Here is a 26434-nt window from a genome sequence, read left to right as displayed (position 1 = left end):
GCGACTTCTTTCGCTTGTCCCTTTCCGGCACATGGGTTCTTTGTGCCCGTAAACGGATGGAGTCGCGGCGTCGCGAACAAAGAATAGAGCGCAAGGTTTTGTTTGCCGTGAGGTGAGCAACGTGTCGATTCAGACGAGGTGGGGAATTCTCAGACATCTACATCATTCTACGGTTCTCTGAGCCCATATCCGCGCGCCTACCCGAAGCGAAATCTACCGCACCACTATATCGACTCGAAGCGGCAGTCTGACACGTACTTAGTACGGAGTGTGCTAGCCGCCACTATGTGGGACCAGTTACGTCGCCTACGGAAGGAAACTAAGCTCAGGATCCTCATTTTCGCTGGACGAGAAGCGAGCGCCGCGTTCCAGATCGCCTGCCCGAAGAATAGCGTAGAAAGGGGCATCGCTGAAGAGGCATTGCTCTATGAGCCTTTCACGTACTGGGATTGGCAAGAGGGCGATGCGAATATCCGCACTCTCCACAATGACGGAGGATATGGCCAAGCCGACCTCGAGGTGGACGACGGAAAACGCAAGAGGCGGCTCTTGTGGGAGCGCGAACGGGGGTTTGCGGCAAACGGCGAGTGGATCGAATATCCAGGGCCGAAGAGACGCTGGCTGCTCTTCCAGAAGAGGATTAAAAATGGCAACCGCGGGTTCGTGAAACGCATTGCGGTCGCTTGGTGGATGACGGTGAAGGACTTAGAATGGTAGGTATACTCTTCTTCAAGCAGACCTAAGCTGACTCTACTACGTGGGCAGGATTGCCGAAAACCTCCCAGGCCTGGTCGCCCTCGATTTGAGCAATCTTCCGGAATTCGGGCAGACGGAGGCTATCAGGCAAGATAGAGAAGCTACGCTCTGGCTTGATTACCTGGAGAGAAAACTCTCAAAGTCCCGCCTCCTGAAGAACCTCCTGTGGCTCGGGGTTCCCGACTGGCGAGTTCGAGATCGCAACAACCCTTCGCAAGCCTCGCGCCTAATACGGGACCGCATTGTCGAACATATTGTGCCGAAATGCACGAAGTTGAAGCGTCTGTCCATTAGGGGTGCCTATAGTCGGGACAACAGCGCTCAGGAACTCCAATCCGTCCACGACGAAGTCTGCGGACTCATCTTGGTCATAGCCAAGTATGTATCGGACAGCGTCAGCACTGTTGAGCTCCGGCTCTCCATATCATTCCTCAGATATTTCCTGGAGAAGTTGGCCGAGTTAAAACCGAGCATACGGCAAGTCGGCATTGACCTCGGTGCTTGGGTCCAGATCTACCCGCTGAAGAAACAGGAGGCGAGCCTGGATGATGAGGAGATCCGCCAAGCGGCCATCTGTGCAGCGCACCAAAACCGCATAGATACTTATGAAGAGGAACATAATAAGATGTTACCTGAGGAATCTGGCTGGTATCTCCCAGCAACGAAAAGGGCCTTGGGTGGTGGCGACCGCAACGACTATCGAGATGGCCATGTCTACAGGAGGAAACAATGGAACTTCTATCGCGACAATAGTGGAACAATTGTCAACCCAAGCTCCGCTCACACGTCTAGCCACGCAGACGATATGTCAAGCCCCAGTACCCACAGTACAGCCGACGCTCGCGACGAATCTGGTGATGATTCCCACGACTCCTTCGATGAAGGTGACCCCGATGCGAACCGAGATTCCTTCAAGTGCAGCCTGGATGGAAAAGGGCACAAGCATACGGCCCGAGTACTCAACAAGACGAAGGCAGTCACTCTGCCAGAGTTGCTCAAGAAGCTTCAGCTTGCACACCACAAGAACAATGCCGAAGCTAGGCAATCGGGTGGTAGGGCGGCAAATGGAATCAATGGGAACGTTGCCCGAGGTGGTGCAAAGCTGTTCGCGCTTGCACCCGAACTACAGGAAAGAAGCACTGATCCCTTACACCCTTTCGCACTTGTACAGGATCGGCCGGAAACTGGAGACTTCGAGAAGGCTTCTGACTACAGAGGATTTACCTCCAAAGGCCTTGGGGACGTACTACCGTGGGTGGAGAAGACATTCAAGTGGCGACCTGTTTTTGACTGGGATTCGCTCATGGTTCCGGTTCAGAGGGAAGACGCTTCTCTGGCGCCAAGAACGTTCCAAGATGAATGGCTTCTCAGCAGCGAGACCGATTATCCTGTCTCACATCTGGAAGCCCAGTTCAAATCCCTGAAAGCCGCTGGAATAACCGTACACATCCTCATCGGGAGACGTGATCCCGATCTCCCCAGCTGTTACTGGGGGTGGCCATACGACGAAAGTAAATGGGACGAATGGAAGAAGCAGCCATTCGACGCTAACTTGGAGGCCATTGCGCCCCTCATCGATTCGCTCAGCATATTCTATGACCTGCGGAACCCCTTAGACCAGGAGCGGTTGGAGGAGATCCAAGCACAACAGCCTCATGCGGGACCCCACGCCCGATGCCCACAAAAAGGGTGTCCTTGGAAAGACTCCAAGAACTGCCCGTTTGCTGAGCTACTAGGTCCTCAAGCACACGCGCATTCGCAGACAACAGAAAATGGTCGCAAGCAAAAGATGGCAAACAGGCGCTCCCTGAAACCTAAATCCCGAACTCCAACAGGCTGCGAGCGTCTTGCCAGTGTGCGCGCGGGTGGCCCACCCACAGGCGAGAATGCAAATGACCACCCATCGGATGATTCCGACTCGGAAGACGAGCCTAGTTCGAACCGGCAGGCGCGACTGCTACACCTTGCCCGAAGAGCCGCCTACAACCGTGAGGCACTTGGCTGGCAGCGCTTCTGGAAGGAGTATGCGCTGAAGTTCACAAGTCTGACGTCCCTTCGTGTTCGCATGCCGCGTTGCTTCGACAAGATTGGATCCTGGCGTCTCGCAAAGCTCCTGAATCAGAATATCGGCTGGACAATGCTCACTTACACGGATGAGCGGCAACACGTACAGACGAGCGAAGATCTGGTTCAGACGCTCCCCGGCATCCAACAAGAGACATACGCGCACCTGAAAGAGGCGAAGGTCTGGCCCGCGGGTAAGTTTGTCCGGAGGGCTTGGGTCTGGGACGACCTCAAGCTGGACTTCAAAGAAAGCGGACCTTATGAGAGGGCCGTGAGATACAAAGAGGGCTCGAGAGTGGAAATGGCGGAAAAGCATTTGGAGCTTCAGATCCAAAAGGAAGCTAGCTGGGCAGATCGGAAATTCACGCAGCACGATGAGGACGACACGCAAGCTGGTGAGGCAGAAGAGTACGCCAAAGCCGACGAGAGGGCAAATGCTGCAGCCCGACGGGAACGGGCCTTCGAAAACGAGCATGGGTCCGCAACGGTTCGTGCCGCCTCTGGTGGCCAGCCAGACATTGCCTTCCGCGGTGTCTACGGGCACCATATCCGGAACACAGCCACGGGCCAATGGCGGGACGAAATCCGCAATCTCGCTGAAGAGCTCGAGCATCGGGAGAATGAGTGCGCGCTCGAAGCCGGAAATGCTCAAGACATGATCCTCAACGCTACAAACGCGGAAGACTTAACACTAAACCAAGAAACGCTGAGGGTCACTCAAGCCGAAGGCCAGCTTCTGCGGAATACACGGTTGGCACTGCAGCGCCGTCTGCCCTACGGTCCTCGTCTAGACGTCATCTTCGTGGAAGCTGCTCCGGGTTTGAAACACGGAATCGGCCTGCAGCAGAGCTGTCCATCGTTGATAACGGCACATGAGAATGCGAAGCGTGATCGTCCTGTGTTGCCATTTAAGGGCCAGACAGGAACTACCCCTCGGAGCGCAACAGTGCCTGCATCTGTACAGGCTATTCCAACTCATCCAGATACCCCTGCGACTCCAGTCGTATCTTCAGATGGATTGGCATCATCCCCGGAAATCAGCGGGGACGAAGCGCATTCTCCAAAGGAGCCTAAGGGCACTAAAGGCGCCAAGCCGCCGCCTGAAAAGCGCAAACGCGATGAGTCCTCTTCTTCATCTGACGAAGAAAACGACCAGCGACCGAAGAAGAAGATTCGGGAGAAAGCGCCAAAGGGGCAGGCCACTAGCGGAGAAGACAAGGGAACCGAGCCCGAGCCCAGGAACGAACCCGAACCTGAATCTGCTGCGGGAGACGAGGAAGTCGAGGCACCGAAGGAGAGTACTAGTAAGGCCACTCCGGAGGAGCCAGGCACGACTGAAGAGCCTAAGGAAGCTGAGCCCGTGGCGGAGGCTGCACCCACACCAGCTGCAGAAGTCGAAGACGTCGTCGTCTCATCCCCTCCCAAAAAGACACCCAGCAAGAAGCCCTCCACCAAAACCAAAACAACCAAAAAGCGCAAGACACGCTCGCCCGAATCCGACGCTTTGGACGCCGAAGAGCCACCGCCAAAGCGGCCGACCCGCTCGACAAGGTCAAAGACCCCAACGTACGTTGTGCCGCCTTCTCTTGAGCTCGATGTCGAGGAAGAACCGGAAGAGGAAGAAGAGTCCGACGAGGACGAGAAGAGTAAGAAGAAGAAGGGAAAGAAGAGAGGCAGTAAAGCGTTGTATGTGCCGCATAAGGACTCTGACGACGACAACGATGATGATAAGCCCTCAGGCGCCGGCACTGGTCGTGGGCGCGGCCGCGGTCGAGCAAGGGGCGCGCGTGGTGGGCGGGGGGGCCGAGGCGGTAGGGGCGCTGGTGCGGCGGGAACTACTGGCACAGCTGCTGGACGCGGACGTGGTGGGAGAGGTAGAGGTGGGAAGAAGAAGGCGGCAGAGAAGGACGAGAAGGAGCAGCCCAGGAGTCCGGCTGCTAGACGTACGAGGCAGAAGACGAAGGCTAAGGATGGCAGTTGATGAGGACGTTGAGTGGAATGCTTGGGTAAGGTAAGGGAGGGTTTTTGTTTATTTTTCGGTTTCGGAGTGCGCTGCCTTGCCGGATTGGATTTTCCAGATAGTGTGGATTTAATTTGTTTATTAGCTCGTTTGTCTATCTATCTATGTAGTTCTGGCAAGCAAGTCGTAAGCGTTCAGTATACTATTCGCAGTGTCGGTGTGCCAATTTGCAGAGTGCATTTGAATGTGAATCTGGATGCGAAACCAGGCGTTTTTTCCTTCTTCCTGCCAGCACGGAAGATGCAGTCTGCAGGCTGCCCGCAAAGAATGTGCGTGTATTTCTTGAATAAGCGAAGCTGACCTCCTCCCTCTTAGCTTGGGCGGACTAGTAAAGGTGCTTGAGAGCCTTCAGGCTGGGTAATGTGAAGGAGAACAGCGCGACTGCAGGGGACCGTATTTCTTATTCCGGGAGGGGACTAGGGAGGTGAATGGCAAAGTCCATCCCTACGAGAAGGAACGCACGCCGTGACGGGACAAACGATAGGTGCTTCAACATTGAGGTAATAGAAATTCCAACCGCGTCTTTATATTTGCTTAGTTCCGCTTCAAAATCGTGCCCGGTGACCATTTCCGAACATCCTGACACTGGCCACTCCGGAAGTTACCTTCGCATCATCGCCGCTCCCTTGATTTGCGGAGAGCCTCTTCTTTCATTGCTTAACAGCACTCCACCACAGCACCACCATCGAGTTCTTTTCGCCTTCCAAACTTATGAAATGGTCTGATCCGGGTTTCCGAGCCGTTCCCCCGCGCTAAGCAGTTATTGTCAGCCCTGTGGCGGCCGTGTCATGCGACGTCGCCAGAACGGTTGGTATCTCGGATTCAATTACGCTGTAATTTTATCTCATATAATATCTAGGTATCAGATGACGGCCTGTCAGGCTTGTGGCTAGAAATGGGACATACAAGTCGATACGGCGAAGGCCCTGGATGGGCCCTAAGGAGCTCTGATTGGCCGTTAAGCCAGCACGAGGCAGCCAAGGATTACATAAAATCGATCAACGTCATCTCCATGTCGCTTGACCCTTTGTAGGCCCTTGAGCGAGGCTCGACCAGCGCCAACTCGTTCGGATAATGCTTGTAACAGCAATTGGACGACATATCCAGTATCGCTCGATCCTCTAAATGTAATGTCTGCCATCCACAAAACAGCGAGGAAGCTTTGACTAAGACTCCCAGCAAAATCCCAGGACTTACTCATTCGCGCCACCACAACGACGGCCACAACAGTTGATGCAGAGAGTTCTCAACGACGCGCGCTATCCGATCGGCATCCTCCTCCAAGTCCCGAAGGCTTACAGCGCCTGACTGCAGCCACTCTGTCCCGAATTCGCCGCTGTCCTCCTCTACGCGAGCGCCACCCCTCCGTGCTGTGGGGCAAGGTTATCCGTCACCTCGTACACTGAGCTCCTTTACGGTCCACCGCACCTCGAAGCGGGCTCGCTACTTTGCGTCCAGATAGACGTCTCATTGCGTTTCTGCTTCATCCTCGCCACCGAGCTCTTCGACGCCTAGCCTCCATCTCATTACCTCTCTTCATCTTCGGTCCGGCGCAGGAGCCAACTTCGGATGGCAACTTATACGAGAAAGAATAGACGTGGAATGCAAGGAAAACTCTATAGGGTCAAAACACAATCAACATGTAAAGAGGAAGGTATCGCTTACACTCCGCTCCCAAAGGGCGTCGCTCGCCACATGATCGTAGTTCTCAGTCAGCCGGACAGTCAACGCAAAGTTAAGTTTGCAACGGTAAGATATGTTTAAGCATCACTTTAGCAATGGTAAATTAACGATGATGTTAGATAACTTCGAATCCCTGCGGCGAGATCCAATACTACCCAATTGCCCCTACTCCTAGAGAGCCATATGCTTTCCAGCTTCATCTTCGTGACTACAACAACCAATACGTCGGCCCTCCAACGGCCCTCCCACTATATTCATATCTTAGGGCAGAGGTGCATATGGTTTCGTCAGAGATGCTAGTGGAAGTTGAAGGTGACTTCGGTGATCATCTCATGTTGAAAAACGAGTCAGTCAATAAACTAGCATCCGCGATGTAGGGCAAACGAATCGACATTACGATAGCGTGCCAGATAGATTCAAAGATAGCGATCATTGTTTATTCTAGCTGTTACGATCTATTTGTTACCTTTAACTACGGTGTTTTCTATCTTTTCCTCTTGTTACCTGCAAGCTTCGTCCGAAGCACATTACGCTAAGACTCTAAGACTTGCCATTTCTGCTAAAATTAGCCTATTAAACTATTTAATACCTAAGGAGACTATCCAGTCCGCCTGAACCCGACTCGCTTGGCGCATCCCGACTCGTCAACGTATACCACCTACTTAGGATCTAGCGCCGACAAATTGTACAAGATATTGGTCCCGTAAATCAGGATCTTGCTCCTTTGCTACTCAGCGAATGACCTTCTTTGACCACCACATGCGAGCCAAAGCCTTGCTAATAGTACTAGGCGCGAAAACAACCCCAAGCTCATCCCGTAGTATGTCCCTCATCTCACTCAAATGTAAGCTCGGTTTCTCTGTTAGACATTCTCGTAGGGCGTCTAGCATTGGAGGAGTGGTAGATCGACGCCGTCCGACGCCGGTGGAAGAAGGTATGGTGCTGCCGAAGTCGCGGAGGGTAGAGCGTATCGTCGTGATCGACCGAGTACTACAACCTACAATTCTAGCTATTTCGTGATTCTTAAACTTATGGCAAATCATCGCGTGGATCGCTTTGTGCTGCCAGTCTTCCAGGTTCGGCGCCATGCTCTGCAATACCACACCATTTCTTTAGCCCGAAGACAGCGCGCCACCCAACGATGGTGTTGAACTGACCGTCCAAGTATCGCCGCAACCCCCACGAGAGAACATCGAAAACACGCTCCGCAACTCGCGCCTATATAGCCAATTCCTAAACCCACGGTCCACTAAGACATGCCATCGCTTGAGACATGCAGCAATACCACCAGATCCTCCACCGCCGTCACCTTCGACACCACCTTCAGCGCACCTCATTCGCGAGCGCTTCCGTCCTTCCCGCCGTCATGCTCCGCCGTATAAAACAATATATCGTAGGGAAAACCCATCTGGTGCGCAACACGCCCCCGCAAGTGCTTAGTCACAAAGACACCCTCCACTATCGCACATGGGGCGCTCTACGGGCTCAGGGCCAGCTTAGGCTGACCAGCGATGGGCTGCTCCTCTACGTTAGCGAGTATCGCTAACATGCGCTATTCGCGGTATCCAAGGCCCATATGCCCTAGTAAATTGAGAAGCTCAAGCAGATAAATAATCCAATTTTGTTGTAGTTGAGCAATTATCCAAAAACCTGTGACGATTTTAGTGAGGCGAGCCGAGTGGGTGGGCGGGGAATGGTTAAAACACGCTGGCCAAAAAGCCACGTCATTGAAATCAATGCACAGCACATAGCCCGCTCCGATCTTTACCTTTCTTAGAGGCTAGTGCAGATGGCTTCAGCCCTTCATGTGCTTGCCTCAAACTGTCACCTCCAAACAAGAAGACGTCGAGGTCAAGGCAACAGCGGGTGGCTGATGCTGTGTAACTCAAGAGTGTCTCACGAGGCATTGACGATAACTAAGAAAATGAAAAGGAGCGGAGACTTTCTGTATAAGTATGGGACGTGGCCAGATCTAACCATACCATATCGAGTTCTTCTATTCAGGCACTCAACTTCCGGCATTCAGCAATTTTACGCAGCATCATCACATATACCGTTGGCCAGGCTCGCAGCTACTAGCTCCAACCAAGGGTTGAGTGAAAGCCCATTCACTAATGGCAACATCCAAGCCTCCAAATGAGCTTGTTTCCTCCAGACTGTCAGCAATGACAGGAGACGAAGAGTTTTTAGTTCAAGTTTCCGACTCCACTGTCGCCGATGACGAGAAATCTGCTCAGATCAAATGCGAAGATTGCGACGAAAAAGACGGTGAAAAATATTGCGGGAAGTGCCGGCAGGTTCTCTGCGAAGATTGCTGGTTGCGTTGGGCCAAGCATCGCCGGAATGACCCAAGTCACCCGGTTGTGTCGTATCAGGAACAGTGAGCTTTCCTGCTTTTACCCGCATGCACGGTTGAAAACTAAACCCGAAAAGCAAATTATTCAAAGAGATTGTAAATCCTGAATTGACGGACGAACAGCGACAACAGCAGCACGATCAGGATATACTCAACCTCTGGTTTTCTGTTGATCGGAGGGACAACGGAGACCTGTGTCTCGAGGAGTTTCCCCGATTCGGCCGCTTGGTAGAAGATCACCAGCAGAAGCACGGACGGAAGTCTCCATGTTACGCTCAGCTTGTTTCTTTCATCGGAAACACCGGGGCGGGCAAGAGCACCTTGATCCGCGTACTCATGCAACAGCCTTGGAATGTTGGGCACATGGGAGCAACGGAGAAGCCTTCGGTTTGTCTCCCCATCGCCGGACGTCAAGAGAGCACAGTGCCCACTTCTGGAGATGTGCATCTCTATGCGGCCCCCTATACAGACGCTGCGCCAAAATGGCTCCTCTTACTGTATGCTGACTGCGAGGGCTTCCATGGGGGGAGCCAGCCACCTGTCGCGCTCAAGGCGAAACGGCATATCTTCGCGTATCTTCAAGAAGCGATTAGGGTCAAGACAGCCAATTCCGTTGAATGGGTGAGAGAGGCGATCTCGTTCCTCAAGAGGCCACGCATGTGGACCTTGAATCTCAACGGCGACCGGGGAGACGCAGTCAAGGAGCTCTTCCCGCGCTTACTGTACAACTTCTCTGACGTTATCGTCCATGTCATACCTTGCGCAGCATCTAGGATGTTGGAGAACGACTTAACCAAACTTCTGGAATGGGCCCAGAACTCACAGGAAACGGCCGTCAACCGAGTCATTCTTCCGCACCTGATCGTGGTGCTGAACACTTCCCCAACTGAGCTATCGGACTGGGATCCTGCCAAGACCACTCCTGAAATTCTTCATGAGCATCTGCCGGCTCTGGAAAGCAACACCGTTATTAAAAAATATCGGCGAATGCTCAACCAACTGCGAAACACAGCCATTACGACTCTGGGCGACTTGCTGGAGCGCTGCTACTCCTCTGTGAGATTCATTCGAGTTCCAAACGCGGAGAATCAATATCTATACTCTAAGCAGCTCCGGTCACTCGACTCGCTCATCCGCGAGGCAGCAGGCAAGGCCGCGCGCACGAAGACGGAAGCGGGATGTCTTCTCACATCGGAGATTGAGAGACAGATGTTCACAATGGCCTTTGAGCACTACAAGGACAACCTGGAGAAACCATTCGACTTCCTCGAAAGCCTATTCTCCGTGCGCCCCCTAGAAGACAGTCTCTCAGCCGCGTTCTTCGCTTTACTAAAATTGGCGGCGGTAGCGTACCGCTCTGCGTCCACGGAAGCATCGGCAAGCGAATTCTGCTCGGCTGTTACCCCGGTCCTATGCTCGACTATCGCTCTCGATTACTACCGGTCCAATAAGAAGTACCCCGGAAGGTTGAGGGACATCTACAAAGGCAAGACCATGAATTCGCAATGCATCGGCGAGGGGAAATCCGTCACGGCGGCATACCAATCTCAAGTGGGGAAGGCAATCGAAGATTTTTTCGACCAGGCGTGCCCGTGCGACTTTGTTCACCAGGATGGGAGGCAATGTGTCAACTTTCGCCTAGCTCACGATACGGTATACGAACACCAAGACAGCACCGGGGAGCTCATAGGCTTTGGAACATTCCAATCAGCGTTTGTGGACGAATTAATGATCTGCTGGAATGACGAGATCGACAAGTCTCTCCGGGAGCTAGATGACCTTCAAGGGAATTCTGATGCTGTCGTTCATCCCGGTAAGCAGTCGAATGCAGAACTGATGATGACGTGGTCTGCCCACTGCGTGAATCTTCAGGAACTCTACTCTGCAATACCGGAAATTGACGTAGAAAAGATTGAGGCCTGCTCCTGGTGCTTGCGCGATAAGCAGCCGGAGTTGCTGGGGTGCGGACATCGGATCTGCTGGGGATGCACAGAGCTGGTGGGTGATTCCCTGACTGATTCCAACGAGGAGATTGGTTTCGCCATTCGGCGCTGTGATCTCCATCAAAATGGACTTAACTTTGAGAGACCGAACTACATCACCAAGGTTCACGATACTGGACCCATTGTGGTACGCCAAGGATGCCTGGAGAGGTGAGAGGATATCAGTGCTGTGGCAAGATGCTCGATCAATATGACCTTTCCTTGAATTCAGGTTAAAGTACTGTCATAATCTTAAATAGCCATTCCGCTGCGGAATTAGATCAAGAGCAAGCTGCAGAGGACGTGGCTGCCATGATGGCGATGTTCATGCTTTGGGTGCTACGACGCTAATCGCGTGTGGCTCACCTCGGCGGCATTTCAGGCAGATATATGAGACGCAGTTGACCTGCACCAAAACTCCAAATTCTTGAGAGCCTCCGTGGACTCGTCTATAAGCCACCAATGGATTCCTTCCAGCGAAATAGCCCTTTACTAGGAGGCGAACGATTTCAGAACGACGAGGGCATAGTTGCAGCGCGAGGGAGACTTCTGTCTAGGCTACCTTGGGACTTGAAAAGAGACATCAGTAAGTGCTTACTAACTGCCGACTACTCGTCCTAAGTAAAGCAATTCCCTAGGCGTGCCTGTAGAGCCGTTTATCGAAAGCCTTGTACAGGCCGCTGGAATCGTTAATGTTAAAGGCATCGCGGCTAGTTTAAATACTTCTTTAAGCGAGCACTAGCCAGGGACACGGGGACAGAACGCGAAACTAGGGATGATCGCTCCAGCCCTAAAAGCCCATTCTCCGCTACGCCGCTGTATCGAAACGTCCTACTCAACTGCGCGACTCGCCAAATTCGTCTTTTAGAGCTATTGCTTGAGAGTTTCGCGGAGCAAATACGCTGCAGACTTTTCATATTAGCATCGACCGCCAAACGTTCATATAAGAGAAAGCCTTCTCGTATCCTGATTCCACGCAGAAATTGATAAAGAACCCAGCAACGGCCACCTGGGCGCTAACATAGCAAAACTGCGACCACACCCTTAGGAAGAGGTGGTACTGCTCGCTAAATGACCCGACATCCTTACTACCAGTATCCGCCTCCTGCAAATTTATATCCGCATCCGTGATCTTGGGCATCGGCGCAAAGAAAAAGAGGATAATAAGCAGCGCGACGAAGCAGGCAACGCTGAGGTAGACCCACTGCACGTTCTTCAACCCAGCCTTGCCGTCGACTGTTTTGGCGAAGAAGACGCGGGAGGTGAGAAGAGGAGCGGTCGGGGTATTAATATGGCGAGGGTCCGGGGTAAAGGATCCCATGGGGCACCGCCGGGCGTAGACCCACGTCCACAGCGTTATTGATAGAGATACCTGGTCTGAGCACGCAGATGGATTGGGAGGTGGACCGATTGGCGGGTGATTGTGGATTTTTCGGCAGGTGCGGATCCTGGTTACGGGTTGTTGGTGCACGTAGCTGTCTCGAGAGATCGCTGGGTTGTGCGTTAGCAAGCTTCAGACCTTCTTACCTGGAAATAAAGCGGCGGAGGTCCGCGAGAGAAAAGCCGGGTGGGATTTTTGAGAGGCGCTTTCGTGCGCGACTGTGGATAATGAAGGTGGCTGGCTAATTGACGTGCAGATGATTAATATACGGGCTAGCATGCCGGGGTATACTTCTTTCGCGCAGAATCTGTCATCTTTTATATAGAAAATTGCTAAAGAGACTGTGAGAGAAGTCGATGAGGAATCCATCGGAGTAGCCGAATTTTTTTAAATGTGTCATCGATTCTCCCTCCCAATACTTCGTTCGCCAAACCGGCCTCCCCCGATGGAAGATCGAAAAGAATAATCATGGTAGGAAAGAAAATGGGTCGTAGGTAATTCTGTATAATGCTTTAGATATTAGATAATCAAGGAATGACCTGGAAGATGCAATCATGTGCGCTAAGCGACTCGCTTCGCAAAATAGACATTACCCATGCTTTCTTTCGTCAACCATCTTTTTTCCACACCCAGTCGTGACCTTGGTCTAAATCTTGCACTTGCTGTTGTCAACCTGCACGTACTGCGCGTCGACGCGTCCGAGCATTTCGGCTTGATTGTTGGTCAAAGCATCCATGGCCTGCTTGGCGAGATTGAAGCCGGTCGCGGTATGGTCAATGGCGAGCACGTAGATGGTATTTGCGTTGTATGTCACGCTATAGCAGGTACCACACTGCAAGGCATAATTAGCGCGGGAAAATAATAGAAGAGCAAGGGAGCATGCCTGAGGGCTGTTCCAGCCAGCGATGCCTTGGTATCCGCCGATGTAAGGGTAGTTTGGAATGGCGCCCTGCGTCTGCCACCCGTACTTCGTGATCAAGCCATTGGCACCATCAGAGCAGGAAACGGCGGTCATCGAGCGACTCTTGTCATCGTAGCCGGTATCATAGGAGACTGTAGTCCGGTTAGATGAGGTTCGAATGTGGCGCCTTCGCAGAGTATTCACCTGAGATCGCGGATGAGAGGGAGACGAAGCCAATGGCGGCAGCGGAGACGGCGCTGGTGAACTTCATCTTGTAGGCTTTGTGTGCGGGATTTGGGGAAAGTAATGAAGATATTCCGGCGGCTTTATAAGCGTGCGGGTTGATTAAATGGTCGGTTGAGGCGGGGTCGAATGGAGCTTGGTTTTGTATTGATGAGACCTCTGCTCGACCATACAGCCTCTTTATACTCATTCTTAGGAAGCCCGTCCTTGCTTGTACCGCAAAGCTCGTGGCTATCCATCGTCGCGGTATCGCTGCAAATTGGCCAAAGACGTAACGACCGAATGCTACTGTCTCTGAACCAAACTGCATGAGGTGGCGCAGTGGACAATAGCAAGTGGCATCCGGATGCCAGAAGGTATGAATGAGCTCATAGCTTTCGACAAACACGAGAGATCGACCTAACGGTTGAGGATATTTTTGGAAAAGCGTTGCGGATGCGGCTGACTTGTGACCGCTTTGGGCTGAGCAAGCGAAAATAATTGTCCGAGGCGCCCGGCTGGTTACATCGCGTGAGCCGCAATGGGCATCCTGCAAGAGCGATCAATAAAACGGCGCAGTACTCGGTGAAATTCCATCGTATCGTGTAGAGCGAATTCGATGGAATAGATGAAGGCCAACGTGAAGAAAGCAGGGGAGGCGGGTCTCGGAATGGGCGGAAAGCGACTAGAGCTCGGCTACGTCAGGTGGTATCAACTGCGCTCTCCCCCGAGCTCCCTAGCTGTGTTCCAAGGTTGTACATCGTGTGCGTGTGAGACGGGCAGCCGTAGGCTGCCACGCTCCTACAAGCTCGTGGACATGACGCCGTCTCACAGCATTGGGTATCTCGCGAGCAGCCGTGAGCCTCACCGCTCAGATTGTCCCCGTTCTCGCCCGCTCCACTTGCTCTCTGCGCTCTGCGTCGTCAGTCTCTCTTCGGAATGCCGCGGGCTCCGGGCGCATTGGATCTGTGGCATAGACCGCTATGCAAAAGTCTTACAGCACAGCCCCAAATAGAGCTCCGACTCCATATGATCCGGTGCTGTTGGAAATGCGAGCCTCGAGTGGTAGCACTCTTTCGGACATTGTCTTGAAGTCATTGGCACGCCTGGAAATCTGAGTATCCGTGAGAGGGGGAGCTGTGGGAGGAGCGTACTGTACCATAGCCGCGGTTGCTGTCCACGCAGGCCGGCTCAGCGGCAAAAGGAGCCAAACGTCGCGAAACATGTTCCATCTGAAACTCGAACAAGCCTGGCCATCTGGAGTGCAGATGTCACGAACGGCTTCGCGGCGACGGGCCAGTCAGAGCGAAGTGACCTCCAGCGAAGCTCAACGCTAGCTGCAGGGGCGCTGCGCAGCGATCCCGAAGTGGGCCGTGCCCTCACCAACCGTCCGGGGGCTCTCTCATACACGTCTCATCTCCCTCGCGAGCGCCTTCATCGCGTTTCATCCCCTTCACGGAAACGCCACGACCCTGAAAGTTACTCTTCGGCGTCCTGGACCGCTTGGCTCTCAAACAGCCACGCACGGCACCTCAGGCAAAACAGATTGCTCCCCGAATTGCCAGTGGCTGAACACGGGCGCCTGCGACAGCACCCTCCAATCGCAGCCCTCGACATCAGCATCTCGTTCCCCCGCATACAGAACTGAGGCGTCTTCTTCGCATGCCTTCGCGACACCTTAGGTCTCGAAGGTGTTCCGCCATGGCCAGCTCAGGCCGACTTTTCCGCCTTCGAGATGCTCTGTCCAGCGGCTATGTTTCAATTACTTGCTCTATATAATGCTCTCAAATGCCCTCAGTTGCAGATTTTCCTCCCCAGGCAGGCCCAAGACTTCATTCTCACACCAATCCGACACCAAGTATCTCGATCTTTTTCGTCCAACCCGTTAATTCCTTCCTTCACTATACCAAATCGAGCTAGTCTCTCACTCCCTACAACCAATCATAATGCGTTTCTCCGTCGCTGCTGCTGCTACCGCCCTTGTCGGCTCCGCTATTGCGGCCGACCATCTCGTCGTTGTCGGTAACGGATCGCTCACTTTCGAACCCAACAATGTCCAGGCCGCCGAGGGTGACACTGTCACGTTCAAGTTCTGGCCCAAAAACCACTCCGTCGCCCAGTCCACGTTCGCCAATCCCTGCGAGCCCATGTCAAATGGCTTCTGGTCCGGCTACGTTCCATCAACGAGTGGAGCAGCCACGGAGACCTTCATGGTCGAGGTCACGAATGCCTCCGCGCCCATCTGGTTCTACTGCACCCAGGGCCAGCATTGCACGAGCGGTATGGCCGGCGCCATCAACGCTCCGTAAGCTCTAACCAACTTCCCACCGCCTTGTGCTCTTCTAACAAGCGCGTAGTTCCAGCGGCAACACCGCCGACGCCTTCATTGAGGCGGCCAAGCAGGCCGACAACATCGCTGAGCCCGCCTCCACGGCCGGTACCGGCGGTATGCTCATGAACGGCACCATGTCGTCGACCGCGTCCGGCTCCGCATCGACCGCTTCAAGCACCGGCGCGGCGTCTTCGGTCAACGTGAACGGCGGCGTCGTTTTCACCGGCATGATGGGCATGTTCGCCTACCTCCTGATGTAAGCGACCGGCGCGGCGCACACAAGACACAGAGATACCCTGGTGAGGCAGACGGGCGGGACAGAAGCGTCAGGAGCCGTAATGAAGGAAGCGGCAAACTAAACCGGATCCGGAATCCACGACGAACGACGGGTTGGATGATGCCTTGCATCGATGGTGGAAGATGCATCGAGATATTCTTTTGGTTGTGGATTGTATAAATTATTTGAATGAAGCATGTTAGAACTCCAGATAATTTCCTGTCCCTTTCCCTTTTTCGTGCCTTTCGTTGCTCATTTCTCTCGACACCACGGTCGGGAATATCCAGTCAAGCTTTCCGCCTCAGTGCGCTGCCAGTGTGGTGCCCTGTTTGGTGCATCCCGGGTCTTGAAACCAATCGCCGACGGCGACACGAACTCGGCAGCGGCACAGGGTGACTGAGTTCGCTGCACTATAGGTCCTGAAATGAAAGGACAGTGGTCTCCCCGTAAGTCTCGTAACGGCTTCCGGAAGCGTAGATCGCGGGTTCTCGTCGCGATATGCGAGCCTTGAGAGGATGGTTGCCACTTCCCCCCAAAAAGTGCTGATGACGTAAACCCGCTATAAGAAGGACATCTCGCCATGGCTTGTCAATCCCACACCAACTTTTCATCGATACAACTACCAGTTCTCATCAAGCAAATACCCGTCCATCACCTTGCAACCACCCGAATCTCATCGTCGGACGAGCCCGCTTGCAGTTCCCTCACGATATGGGCACCAGGCAGCTCGGGTGGGATACTGGGAAGCTCCGAGACGACGTTGCCATGGGTTATCCTCACGAACGCCGGAGGCTCTGGTCTGGGCATTCCCGGGACGCTGATATGAGCACGAATGAGGTTGCCGTGCCCATCAACCGCGAGAACGTTCAATGATCCATCCTCCTCTGTTACGGAAAGCGATATTCCAGAGACGTTCCTGGCCACGACCTTCAATTCCGAAGACCATTTCATCTCGGGCTCAAGACACGTAAGACCCCCTTCGTAAGCTGGTCGCAGTGTTATGAGTCTTATGAGGCCGTCTTCTATGGTAACGAGGAAGCGTCCATTCGACGTCGCTGTTCCTTGGAGCGCATTCCTACCAGCCACACTATCCGGAAGAGCCCGCCATTGTAGCGTGCATGGCCCATTATCATTTGTTGAGTGCTCGAGCGGGGCAATAAAGCTGCGGAGTAATTGTGAACCATGTCGCTGGTCCACAGTACAGAATATGTACGCTCTGCCGGATGGTGAGTTGAAAATGGCAGCCGATGTTATCTCCCCTCTATGCGGCTTGTTGTCATCAGCTGAGGCCCACACAGTTCATGAATGGTTGCTTACGGGCTCATTCTGCCTGGAAGTGTAATCCAGCTCCCAGCTGGAGATGATTCTCGGACTACTCGACTCCTGGACACGTACATCCCAGCAATGCATTCGATCGTCTGATGCCACCCCACAGACAACGAAACTGTTCATCGGGCTGAAGTGCGAGAAAGCAACGATTCGAATCTTGCTACTGGTTTGCAAGCAATTCAACGTTGATCGATATCGATGGGGACTCCAGCAGCTGAGGTACGCATATTCGAAGAGTTTTACCCTTCCCTCTCCACCAACGGCAATCCACGCGAAGCCTGTTATTCGTGCACTCACGGATCCAACTTGCAGGATAGACACTGACTTCGGTGTCCCGATTCCAGTCTTGTCAATATATACAGTCTCCAATGCACCTTCTCCGGGTTCCCTGTATTCGTACACTATCAGGCGCCGATGAGTCAGCACCGCAAGTAGGTCAAGTGAGATGGCGATTGATCGGATCTTCTCATTTTCCGTCTCAGGTTCTATGCGAAATTCCCTGTCCTTGCTAATCTTCTCAGTGGGAGCCCGGTTCTTTGCGTAGTATAGTCGAATCTTCCATGAACTCGCAGTGGCCACCCATCCAGATGCTGAGATGGCTGTCGATATGATTGTTGCATCGTCAAGACTCCACGGCATGTAGCGCTTTCGGTGCAGTTGCGTCTTCGAATCTGAAACTGATGTTGGCAAGACGAGCTCGAAACGCTCGTTCATGGCCGACAGGCGGCTCGCCGACGAGCCCGACGACGCGTATGAGTTGACCCGGGACATTTTCCGTGGATTATTCGCCGTCGTGCGCTAGTCTTGGGGAACGCTTGCAGTCAGAGTAAGACTAAGACCACCGAAGAAGATCTGGGTAAGGCTACCGCAGAAGCAAGAGAGGAAGCTTCGCTGGAAGAGGGGCCTTCGCTGAGACAGCATCGGCGATGTTACCTCTCACTTTATCTGGAATTGGTCAACAAGGCACGTACACAATTGCTGAGCCACCACTTACCTTGCGTCTCGATTAGCGATCCTCTTGTTCCCCAACAGTTTTTAATGAGGCAAACGACTCAGGTTCGAGGCAGCCATCGACGAACCACCAATCATGCGCCGGTTGGAAAAGTTGGCTGAACCCCGCCTTATCGGCACCCAATAGTCCGCGAATTCCATCCTCGTCGTCACCAGATGCTTCAAGCCCAGCCTATCATGCCGGGAAAGCCCTCGCTAACTGGAACCAATGGGTAACTAACATGATAGCGGGCTGGATCAGGCTGCGAAAATCCGTCCGCGAGGCAGAATCGCTCCCCGCAGGACTCACCATAGCCCCCGCCCCTCCTGCGGGTATCGCCAATTTGGGTGTCTCAGCCTGCTAGGGAACCTTGCTGTAGGGGAAATGCCGAGCATGCCTGCGTGTCTGTCGGGACGTTCTTCTTCCTGTCAATCGAAATATAAAAGAAGCCCAGTGTTCGATATTCGATTCCTGCCAGCGCTCTAGCTCTTGCTTATTCTGAATAGACCTGAGTTTTCTGCAACAAAATGGCTGCCGAGAATCACTTCGAGCATCTAGATCCAGCACTCGACCGTCCCGAGCTCGCAGGTAAGTTTACCACCCTTCATGGCTAGATGACGCTCATCCGGGCTACGTCAGGGATTGGCATCTCAGGGAACGTAGGCGTCGGTCTATTTGTAATGTCTGGCGCCCTGATCACTACTGCTGGATCCATAGGAGGACCATTGAGCTATGTCGTTGCCGGTGGCACAGCTGCATGCGTTCTTTATACGCTTACGGAGATGGTGGCATGCCGCCCGTGTACTGGATCATTGATTGATCTGCCGCATCATTTTCTTGATCCGGCCTGCGGATTTGCAGTAGCCGCTTCATACTCGTAAGAAAGCTCCAGCTTGTTCTCTAGAAAGCTCCTATGAAGCTAATATACCCCAGCCTTGCGAACGTGTTTTCAATGGCGACGTTAACTGCGTACTCTGCGGAGTTGACAGCACTTTTAAAGGACAAACCAGAACGACATTCGACTAAGGTGGAAGTCGGAATCAACGTTGCTTTGGTAGCCCTGACGGCATTTTCTCATTGCCTCGGAGTCCAAGTATGTTTCCCCACTAACCGAGCTTCTCGCTGGATGACAAGAACTTACGCGACAACAGCTGTACGGCAAGATCGAGAGGGTAGGTTCGTCCTACTGCGCATTTGTCTACAATGGCTCAAACTTCCTTAGGTAATCATGGTGTACAAGCTGAGCCTCTTTGTGCTCGTCTGTATCTTGATGGTCATCATCAATGTTGGAGGTATTGAAGGCAGCCCATGACCGAAGCCAGAGTTGAACTGACCGCTTTTCTCTAGGTGGCGGTCCTCGCCAGGGATCATTTCACGGAAGTGAGTAATTCCTCCTTTCAATTCCTAATTACCCATCTAAGCGCTGCAGACTATACCTCCTATGCCTTGACACCGGGCTTTAAACCCGCCGGGTTTCAAATCATGCCTGAAGCCTACCTGCAATCCAGCAGCGTCCCAGATACGCAATTTGGTATTCCGGGGCCTGGAGGACGCCTTTTCGCTTTCTTGTCAGTTATACCTCACACAAATACTTTTCAGGGAACAGGACTAACTGCGTCGAGTAGGACGGCTTCCACATTTGCCATGTTCTCTTGCATGGGTGGGGAAATGGTTGCTATGACAGCAGGTACGCGCGCATCTTCTTCATGATGGGACTCGGCCGAGCTGAACATGTGCACTGACTATGACTGAAGGCGAGGCAAGAAATCCCTGGAAAGACGTTCCAGTAGTGATGTCTTTCGTCTACCTCGTTCCACTTACGCTCTACCCGTTCATTCTCATGTCTGGTGCAGCCAACGTCAATTACGCTGATCCAAATCTGCCGAAGATTTGGGCGGCAGGTAGTGGAACCATGTCGCTATCGCCTTTCGTCGCTGCACTCCAATCGTCATCCTTGCATGCTATCTCGAAAGCACTTGACCTATTTTTTATCATATCCGCCTACACAGCTGCGTACGTCCTTCCGCGACTTCAACGCCGCCAGACTGCTGCTGATGCGATTAGTAACACCGGACTATATGTCTCGTCGCGAAGTGTCTTTGTGCTTTCGCAAAAGTATATGCCGAGAAAAATAGCCAATGTTTTCGGCAAAACCAACAACGGACACACCCCTCTCGCGGCTATCGCTCTCTGCTCGGTCTTCGGATTCATTTCCCTCGCAGGTCTTAGCAAGTACGCTTACTCTCAGGTTAGTTAAGTACATCTGTCAGCCTGAGGGACTGATAGTGACACGTGCCCATACAGCCTCGTCAGACGCTCTCATTATTCTTTACCGGCTCTGTAGCTTGTGTCTACATCTGTGAATGTGCTACATTCCTAAGATTTAAAGCAGGGTAAAAGTCTGCCGGCCTTGAATTTGCATCCTCTCGCTAAGATTCTGCCAGGCTCGAGAGACTTGAGAAACGAGGGATCCTTAGCCGTAACGATCCTCTCTATATTTCGAGGATGTTTAAGTCGCGTTGGCAACCGATACCGGCTTATATTGGTAAGCTAAGGCCCCTGTACGAAGCCTATGTCTTTGCCCAAGTGTGTACAATCGTTGTTTGAAATGCCATACGAGGGGCGTTTTGCGACATCGTATTGGGCATTTGTTCACGGCATAGACTTAAGAGCGGATACTTCGAGAGCTACGTTGACTTCGTTCTAGGGATCGTGGGATGTTCCTTCGTGGCTGTATGGTCCGGCATTCCGCCTCTGTATATCCTGTGGGCGAAAGGCGGATTGACTTCTACGAGCAACCTGAAGTCAAACGTGGCTCTAGCCTGCGACGTCCTTGGGGCGTACTCTGGAGTTAGTAACCCATTCCCTTGCTGAATCACCATATCGGAGACTGACAGTGTGCAGCCCCTCCTCTTCGCGACCTTCTACCTATCCTACAAATACATATCTCCACGCTCCTTCAGGGTAGAGCTATGCGACCTTACCCCTAGCGACTATATTCCCGAAAACTTGGCATCTGCCTCAGGCTACGTAACCACCGCTCCTTCGCCACCCGGTGCTCCGGATCCGGCCGCGCTCCCGAGGGCAGTCGAGCTCGAAGTAAAGCACTGCAGTTTCGCCAGCCCAGATGTCGAGGCAGGGCAGGAGCGGCATGCGGGCGTGGAAGTGATGGAGTTGACCCCGGACCAGCTCGACGAAATCGAAGAGAAAGAAGCGATAGCGGAGCAGAGGATAAGGATCGTTAACGTGCTAAAGAAGCGGCCAAAGAGGATGGAAAGACCGCTCTGGAGGGAGCTCTGGAGCTGCCTTGTAAAGGACAATGTTCCCTCGCAGGAGGCGGAGGAGCGGACTTGAACTCACGAGCAGCCCACAGTCGGTATATTGCTCCAATAAAACACCATACTGTATACCAACATCTCACCCGGTGACAAAACAAAAGCATGTCGTCGAAACAAGCAGCACGCAGCAATTAACGCAGATCACTAAGCCGACAGCTAACCACGAATCAGATTAACCCGCCGCACAGCCGTCAGCCATAAAGCAATTGCGGAGAGTTTCGGAGTTCCGCGCCCGCCCCGGGGATAACGGCGTGGTAGATTACTGAATCGGGACGGATCCCTTTCGCGTGCGTGGTGGCGGTGAGTGTCGTACTCCGACGCACGCCGGCTCGCGCCTTGCTCCGCCGAGTTGGAAGTCTCGGGTGGAGATCCCATGCACGCGCTCCTAGGCAGGGTAGGGTAGGGTAATGCAATCACGTAGGTGATGGGAGTTGTTATTGGGCGGGAGATAGAGGGGAGGATTACGGGAGGCGTACTGGGAGGGGTGGGAGTATAGGAGAGTGTGTCATGGGAAGAGGGGGAGAGAAAGGTATGTAGAGGTGGAGCCTCCGAATTTTTTAAATATCATGCTAGAAACAAACACGATGGCAGGAGGAGAAGAGTTTGCGAGTCTTGCATCAGAGCAGCGGCGCTAGACTGCGCTTTCAATCCCAATCAAAACCATCTCGACCTCAACCCCAGCGCCATCCCATCCCCGTCTCCTCAGACATCCGCTCCCCCTTCCACACTAACCCCACCCAACCTCCCCGCCTTAAACTCATCCACAATCTGCTCCATAGTCACCCACTCGACGCCCTCATGCCCATTGACCCACTCGATAAAGCGCTCATGCAGCAGGATGACCTGCGGCTTCCCGCTGACCTGGGGATGGATAGAGATGGGAAACACGAAGCTGCCGCCGTCCTCGGGGCACTCACGGTACAGGTACTCGAACTGCTCTTTCCAGAGGCGCTCGATGGTCGCCGTGTCGACGTAGCCGTGCGTCGAGGCCTGCGTGAGCGAGAGCTGGAACGGCGGCCAGTCGTCCAGGTGCCAGTTTGCGGGGACTTCGACAACGCTGCTGGCGCGCAGCGTGCTCATGGGCGTCATCCAGTGCGCGGCGGGCTTGCTGGTGTCGGTTTCGGTGTGCGTGGAGAGGTGTGGCGCGGGGGCGTAGTAGGGCTGCGAGTCGTGGTGCATGAAGGAGTGATCGTATTCCTGGCTTTCTATATCAGCGCTGCGTGGCTTTTGTGTCTGTTGAATTTGTGTGTTTTGCGGGTGGGGCAGGGGGTGTGCGTACGATGCCGAACTCTTCGAGCAGCTTGATGGTCTCTTTGGATGTGGACCAAGCCGGTGCCGTCCAGCCCCGTGGCCGCTTCCCCGTGATCTCGGTCAGCACCTTGATGCTCTTGTCCAGCACATCGCGCTGCTGCTGCTCGCTCAGCGTCGACACAAACTCGTGCGTGTAGCCGTGCAGGCCGATCTCGTGCCCCTTTGATGCGATCTTCTTGATCTGGCTGGGGAAGGACTCGGCGCTGTGCGCGGGCGTGAACCAGGTGGCTTTGATGTTATACTTGTCCCAGAGCTTCAGGAGACGGTCAATGCCGACGGTTGCGCCGAAGACGCCGCGCGAGACGTCGGTGGGATTGGCGGGCGAGCCGTCGCGCGTGTTGATCCTGGGTTTAGGGGGTTAGACGGGGATGCCCTTCGAGGGAGCAGACGGAGGGGGCTAGGGAGGGTGGAAGCCCACCAGCCAGAGACGGCATCGATATCAATGCCGTAGGAGCAGAGAACGCGCTTGGGCATATTGAGGCGTGTTCGAGCGTTCCAATCGCAGCTAAAGCGTCCAACAAGAGAAATAGAAGCCACGCGACTCGCACAGGCTGCCTCAAAGCCAGGGAGTGCGGACCCATCATCTTATCAAGGAAGCCCAGGAGCTCCACTCCACGGCGACAGGAACGCGCCGTCACGATCCCACAGCTTGGTGCCTGCATCCGACACCAGCGAGCGCGCAACACCGTCCCCCTCAGCGGGATTACATCCGGAACCGGCCTATAACGTCGCAGGGAAATGCTCAATGTGGCAATGCCGTCTGTCTGAAATCACTTGCGTGCATGCAAGCGACGTTCTCCGGGGCGAAAGTAAATCAAAGTGCAAGGGGGGGAGGGCGTGATGTTGATCGAATGCGGAGTTGGGCGCGATGAGGGGCAGCCGACGTCGTGCATGGGTGGGGTTCGTTCGGGGATGCGCTGGAGATAAACGGGCGGCGGCACGGCAAGCTGTATATTATTCAGGGAGCTGGGGGCACGGGCGTCTGTCTGAATAATCCCTTTGGAGAAATTCGGAAAAGAAAGAAAATGCTGTTCGTTGAGTGCAAAGGGACGCCTTACGAGGTATGTATGTTAGTGACGTCATACACAGTTCTCCCCAACAGCTCTACTCTCTCTCCATACCAAAGCCTTCAATGCGCAATGCAACACCACGGCCCGGCTCACATGCCTCCAGATCGGGCACCAGCACGGCACCGCCGCGCGCGCCGAAATCGACCGCTGCATCGCCTTCTACGCCAGCCTCTTCCAGAAGAACTGCAAGCAAGAATGGCCACAGGTGCTTTCCAACGCTGAAAAGTTCGAGCAAGCTGCGAGGGAGAAATGGCCTGCGTACCATGAGGAAATGCGCGGCATCGCCGATGGTTCAGGGCGAGACTTGCTCGACATCGTCGCCATCAATGTGCGGACGGAGATAAACTTCGGCCTGTTCAGCGACGGGTGTACGGCGCTGGCGTGGCATACAGAGAAGAGGGCATACCTGGGGCAGAACTGGGATGTGCGTTCCTTTCTTCCATCCGCAGTCCTCCCCCTCCCTCCAAAAAGAACCATCCGCTAACTCAAACCCCAGTGGATGACCGCGCAGTCCCCCAACCTGATCCTCACCCACATCTCGCAACCCTCCAAACCCACCATCCTCCAAATCACAGAAGCCGGCATCCTCGGCAAAATCGGCTTCAACAGCCACGGCGTCGGCACGCTGCTCAACGCGATAAAAGCGCCCGGCGTCGACGCCTCGCGGCTGCCCGTGCACTTCGGCCTGCGCATGGCGCTCGAGAGCCGCAGCGCGGCGGAAGCCGTGCAAAAGCTAGAGAGCCACGGCATGGCTGCGAGCGCGCACATCCTCGTCGCGGACGCGCACACCGCCGTGGGCCTGGAGTTCACCAAGAGCACGTTTGCGCAGTGTCGGCCGGACGCCGGGGGCCGCGTTGTGCACGCGAACCACCTGCTGGAAGAGCATCCGGGGGAGGTGGACACCGTGTGGCTCAAGGACTCGCCGGTGCGAGTGCGCACTATGATGCAGAACTGCGCGAAGCTGGGCAGCGAGCCCGGCTGGGAGGAGGTGAGCCGGCTGTTTGAAGACGAGCAGCATCTGCCCGGCGCGATTTGCCGGGTCGAGACGCCGGAGAGTGGCAGTGGGACGCTGTTTAATATATTGATGGATTTGAAGAGTAGGACGGGAGTGCTGAGGATGGGCAGGCCGACGCAGGTTGAAGAGACGGTCACGCTGTCGTTGTGAGGAGAGGAGGATAGGTGTATGCGGGCACAGATGTTGCTTTGTCTGATAATTTAGGAAAGGGAGACTTCAGTATCGTGGGCTTTAGGTGTCTAGTTACCTAGAAGTGGATAGCGTAACCTTTAGGCGCCAAACACGAGTCTCTAGAATGCGCTGTGTTGTTACACGGATTGCACGGGGCCCCGTCAGACGAAGCGATATCAGAGCGTAGCCAGGAGCCTGCGCCGCGGTCTGCGTCACATGCGCTCAACTAGGAACCTTGGAATACTTCGAAAGGCATAACAGTATCACGTGCAGAGTCAAACATGTGCGCCAAATGGCGGCAGACTGTTCCTATATAAGGCTTCTATATACACCAGTCGTTACTCATCTCGCATTATCCGTGGCTTCCATGTCGTAATCCCCCCTCCCCACAGTGCCTGCACGACGCCGTCCGAACCAGGCCACGTACCCATCTCCAACAGCCGCGTCCGAACTATCCAAGCCACCTTCGAGAACATCCGAGAGCTCATCTGCCAATGCACAGTCAACAACGGCGCCGCCGATGGGCTGGGGTATTCCTCCGTAGACGACGTGCTGAACCGAGTCTTCCACAAGATTCGGGATGCGAACATGGGAGGGGTGGAGGACGAGGAGGAAGAGGTGAACATCAGGTCAGCGATGAACGCTGTACACGACAAGTTTCGGCCGAATGGCGGAATAGGCGGAGTTGAGGCTGAGATAGAGGAAGAGACGAAAGATGACGTCCTAGCCGATGTCGAAACAGTGGGAGAAGAGAAAGTCGATGAGTGCAGAACAGCCCTAGTGAACAATGGAGCGGTGAGTCTCGAGAAGATGGCTCCAATACAGGCGACGACTGTGTAGGCAATGCAGCGGAGGAGGAGCATGGCGATGCCGACGACGAACAAGATACGACTGGAAGCCAAGCGGATATCGGTCACGGCGATGCCTTTATCGATGACGAAAGTACTCTGGAAATCCACGAGGTTCAAGACCCACAGAAGGAAATTAGTCAAGAGAGCCAGACTGATCGCGATGGAGCTGTCCAACCCGCAGTGGGCGAGCGTGAAGGATGTGAAGAACCAATGGGCGATGGAGGCGCGAAGGGACGCAAAAACAGGAGCGAAGAAGATCAGAACGAGGGCAAAGGACCAGTCTCCGACCTTGGAGCTGACGAAGAGCTCAAGCACTCCCACAACCGCGCTGAAGCGCAGTCAGAGAATGCGACTTCCCACGCCACAGTTGAGTACATGGAGGTT

At 54.0% G+C, this 26434-nt stretch overlaps 10 protein-coding genes across 10 annotated transcripts; 5 read left to right on the top strand and 5 right to left on the bottom strand.

The window, feature by feature from the left end:
* The first annotated feature begins 201 nt into the window (after positions 1-201).
* On the top strand, positions 202-5035 carry BU26DRAFT_336547 (uncharacterized protein). The gene is made up of 2 exons (XM_033822253.1): positions 202-713; positions 766-5035. Exons 1-2 carry the CDS (start codon positions 286-288, stop codon positions 4799-4801), a joined length of 4464 nt encoding a protein of 1487 aa, XP_033683508.1. The 5' UTR covers positions 202-285; the 3' UTR covers positions 4802-5035.
* Positions 5036-8366: 3331 nt separating this feature from the next.
* Positions 8367-11188, top strand: BU26DRAFT_520181 (uncharacterized protein). Its single transcript, XM_033829238.1, has 2 exons — positions 8367-8903; positions 8957-11188. The coding sequence occupies exons 1-2, from the start codon at positions 8638-8640 to the stop codon at positions 11034-11036; spliced, it is 2346 nt and encodes a 781-aa protein (XP_033683507.1). The 5' UTR covers positions 8367-8637; the 3' UTR covers positions 11037-11188.
* Positions 11189-11774: 586 nt separating this feature from the next.
* BU26DRAFT_565893 (uncharacterized protein) lies at positions 11775-12182 on the bottom strand (the record flags this gene model as incomplete). The annotated part of the gene is made up of 1 exon (XM_033833447.1): positions 11775-12182. One exon carries the CDS (start codon positions 12180-12182, stop codon positions 11775-11777), a length of 408 nt encoding a protein of 135 aa, XP_033683506.1.
* A 706-nt stretch (positions 12183-12888) lies between these two features.
* Positions 12889-13414, bottom strand: BU26DRAFT_531765 (uncharacterized protein; the record flags this gene model as incomplete). The annotated part of the gene is made up of 3 exons (XM_033831052.1): positions 12889-13074; positions 13126-13295; positions 13348-13414. The coding sequence occupies 3 exons, from the start codon at positions 13412-13414 to the stop codon at positions 12889-12891; spliced, it is 423 nt and encodes a 140-aa protein (XP_033683505.1).
* Positions 13415-15311: 1897 nt separating this feature from the next.
* On the top strand, positions 15312-15957 carry BU26DRAFT_429000 (Cupredoxin; the record flags this gene model as incomplete). Its single annotated transcript, XM_033823813.1, has 2 exons — positions 15312-15670; positions 15723-15957. 2 exons carry the CDS (start codon positions 15312-15314, stop codon positions 15955-15957), a joined length of 594 nt encoding a protein of 197 aa, XP_033683504.1.
* Positions 15958-16185: 228 nt separating this feature from the next.
* On the bottom strand, positions 16186-18205 carry BU26DRAFT_520176 (uncharacterized protein). Its single transcript, XM_033829237.1, has 2 exons — positions 17292-18205; positions 16186-17243 (listed from the first exon to the last, which is right to left on the bottom strand). Exons 1-2 carry the CDS (start codon positions 18072-18074, stop codon positions 16626-16628), a joined length of 1401 nt encoding a protein of 466 aa, XP_033683503.1. The 5' UTR covers positions 18075-18205; the 3' UTR covers positions 16186-16625.
* A 616-nt stretch (positions 18206-18821) lies between these two features.
* BU26DRAFT_531763 (uncharacterized protein) lies at positions 18822-21648 on the top strand (the record flags this gene model as incomplete). The annotated part of the gene is made up of 12 exons (XM_033831051.1): positions 18822-18882; positions 18934-19171; positions 19228-19387; positions 19517-19586; positions 19642-19674; positions 19724-19981; positions 20049-20307; positions 20359-20542; positions 20599-20687; positions 20739-20839; positions 21002-21144; positions 21199-21648. 12 exons carry the CDS (start codon positions 18822-18824, stop codon positions 21646-21648), a joined length of 2046 nt encoding a protein of 681 aa, XP_033683502.1.
* A 652-nt stretch (positions 21649-22300) lies between these two features.
* On the bottom strand, positions 22301-23692 carry BU26DRAFT_336155 (carbohydrate esterase family 4 protein). Its single transcript, XM_033822252.1, has 3 exons — positions 23362-23692; positions 22912-23287; positions 22301-22829 (listed from the first exon to the last, which is right to left on the bottom strand). The coding sequence occupies exons 1-3, from the start codon at positions 23415-23417 to the stop codon at positions 22335-22337; spliced, it is 927 nt and encodes a 308-aa protein (XP_033683501.1). The 5' UTR covers positions 23418-23692; the 3' UTR covers positions 22301-22334.
* A 228-nt stretch (positions 23693-23920) lies between these two features.
* BU26DRAFT_520172 (peptidase C45 acyl-coenzyme A:6-aminopenicillanic acid acyl-transferas-like protein) lies at positions 23921-25515 on the top strand. The gene is made up of 3 exons (XM_033829236.1): positions 23921-24004; positions 24117-24437; positions 24510-25515. The coding sequence occupies exons 1-3, from the start codon at positions 23969-23971 to the stop codon at positions 25176-25178; spliced, it is 1026 nt and encodes a 341-aa protein (XP_033683500.1). The 5' UTR covers positions 23921-23968; the 3' UTR covers positions 25179-25515.
* On the bottom strand, positions 25358-26353 carry BU26DRAFT_336152 (uncharacterized protein). Its single transcript, XM_033822251.1, has one exon. The coding sequence runs from the start codon at positions 26060-26062 to the stop codon at positions 25538-25540; it is 525 nt and encodes a 174-aa protein (XP_033683499.1). The 5' UTR covers positions 26063-26353; the 3' UTR covers positions 25358-25537.
* Positions 26354-26434: the final 81 nt, after the last annotated feature.

This window comes from Trematosphaeria pertusa, assembly GCF_010094035.1.
Source record: "Trematosphaeria pertusa strain CBS 122368 unplaced genomic scaffold BU26scaffold_8, whole genome shotgun sequence".
Classification (NCBI taxonomy): domain Eukaryota; kingdom Fungi; phylum Ascomycota; class Dothideomycetes; order Pleosporales; family Trematosphaeriaceae; genus Trematosphaeria; species Trematosphaeria pertusa.
This window is presented reverse-complemented; position numbering and strand designations above follow the sequence as displayed.

What these genes read in the sequence shown, in the direction of transcription:
- BU26DRAFT_520181 (XM_033829238.1), top strand. Translation starts at nt 8,638, where the DNA reads ATGGCAACATCCAAGCCTCCAAATGAGCTTGTTTCCTCCAGACTGTCA. An exon ending in GTTGTGTCGTATCAGGAACA is followed by an intron (nt 8,904 to 8,956) that starts GTGAGCTTTCCT and finishes AAACCCGAAAAG; the next exon opens with CAAATTATTCAAAGAGATTG.
- BU26DRAFT_336547 (XM_033822253.1), top strand. Translation starts at nt 286, where the DNA reads ATGTGGGACCAGTTACGTCGCCTACGGAAGGAAACTAAGCTCAGGATC. An exon ending in ACGGTGAAGGACTTAGAATG is followed by an intron (nt 714 to 765) that starts GTAGGTATACTC and finishes CTACGTGGGCAG; the next exon opens with GATTGCCGAAAACCTCCCAG.
- BU26DRAFT_520176 (XM_033829237.1), bottom strand. Translation starts at nt 18,074, where the DNA reads ATGTCCCGGGTCAACTCATACGCGTCGTCGGGCTCGTCGGCGAGCCGC. An exon ending in CTTCCAGGCAGAATGAGCCC is followed by an intron (nt 17,244 to 17,291) that starts GTAAGCAACCAT and finishes GATGACAACAAG; the next exon opens with CCGCATAGAGGGGAGATAAC.
- BU26DRAFT_336155 (XM_033822252.1), bottom strand. Translation starts at nt 23,417, where the DNA reads ATGCCCAAGCGCGTTCTCTGCTCCTACGGCATTGATATCGATGCCGTC. An exon ending in ATCGATGCCGTCTCTGGCTG is followed by an intron (nt 23,288 to 23,361) that starts GTGGGCTTCCAC and finishes CCCTAAACCCAG; the next exon opens with GATCAACACGCGCGACGGCT. An exon ending in TGCTCGAAGAGTTCGGCATC is followed by an intron (nt 22,830 to 22,911) that starts GTACGCACACCC and finishes ATAGAAAGCCAG; the next exon opens with GAATACGATCACTCCTTCAT.
- BU26DRAFT_520172 (XM_033829236.1), top strand. Translation starts at nt 23,969, where the DNA reads ATGCTGTTCGTTGAGTGCAAAGGGACGCCTTACGAG. An exon ending in GCAAAGGGACGCCTTACGAG is followed by an intron (nt 24,005 to 24,116) that starts GTATGTATGTTA and finishes ACATGCCTCCAG; the next exon opens with ATCGGGCACCAGCACGGCAC. An exon ending in ACCTGGGGCAGAACTGGGAT is followed by an intron (nt 24,438 to 24,509) that starts GTGCGTTCCTTT and finishes CTCAAACCCCAG; the next exon opens with TGGATGACCGCGCAGTCCCC.
- BU26DRAFT_336152 (XM_033822251.1), bottom strand. Translation starts at nt 26,062, where the DNA reads ATGCTCCTCCTCCGCTGCATTGCCTACACAGTCGTCGCCTGTATTGGA.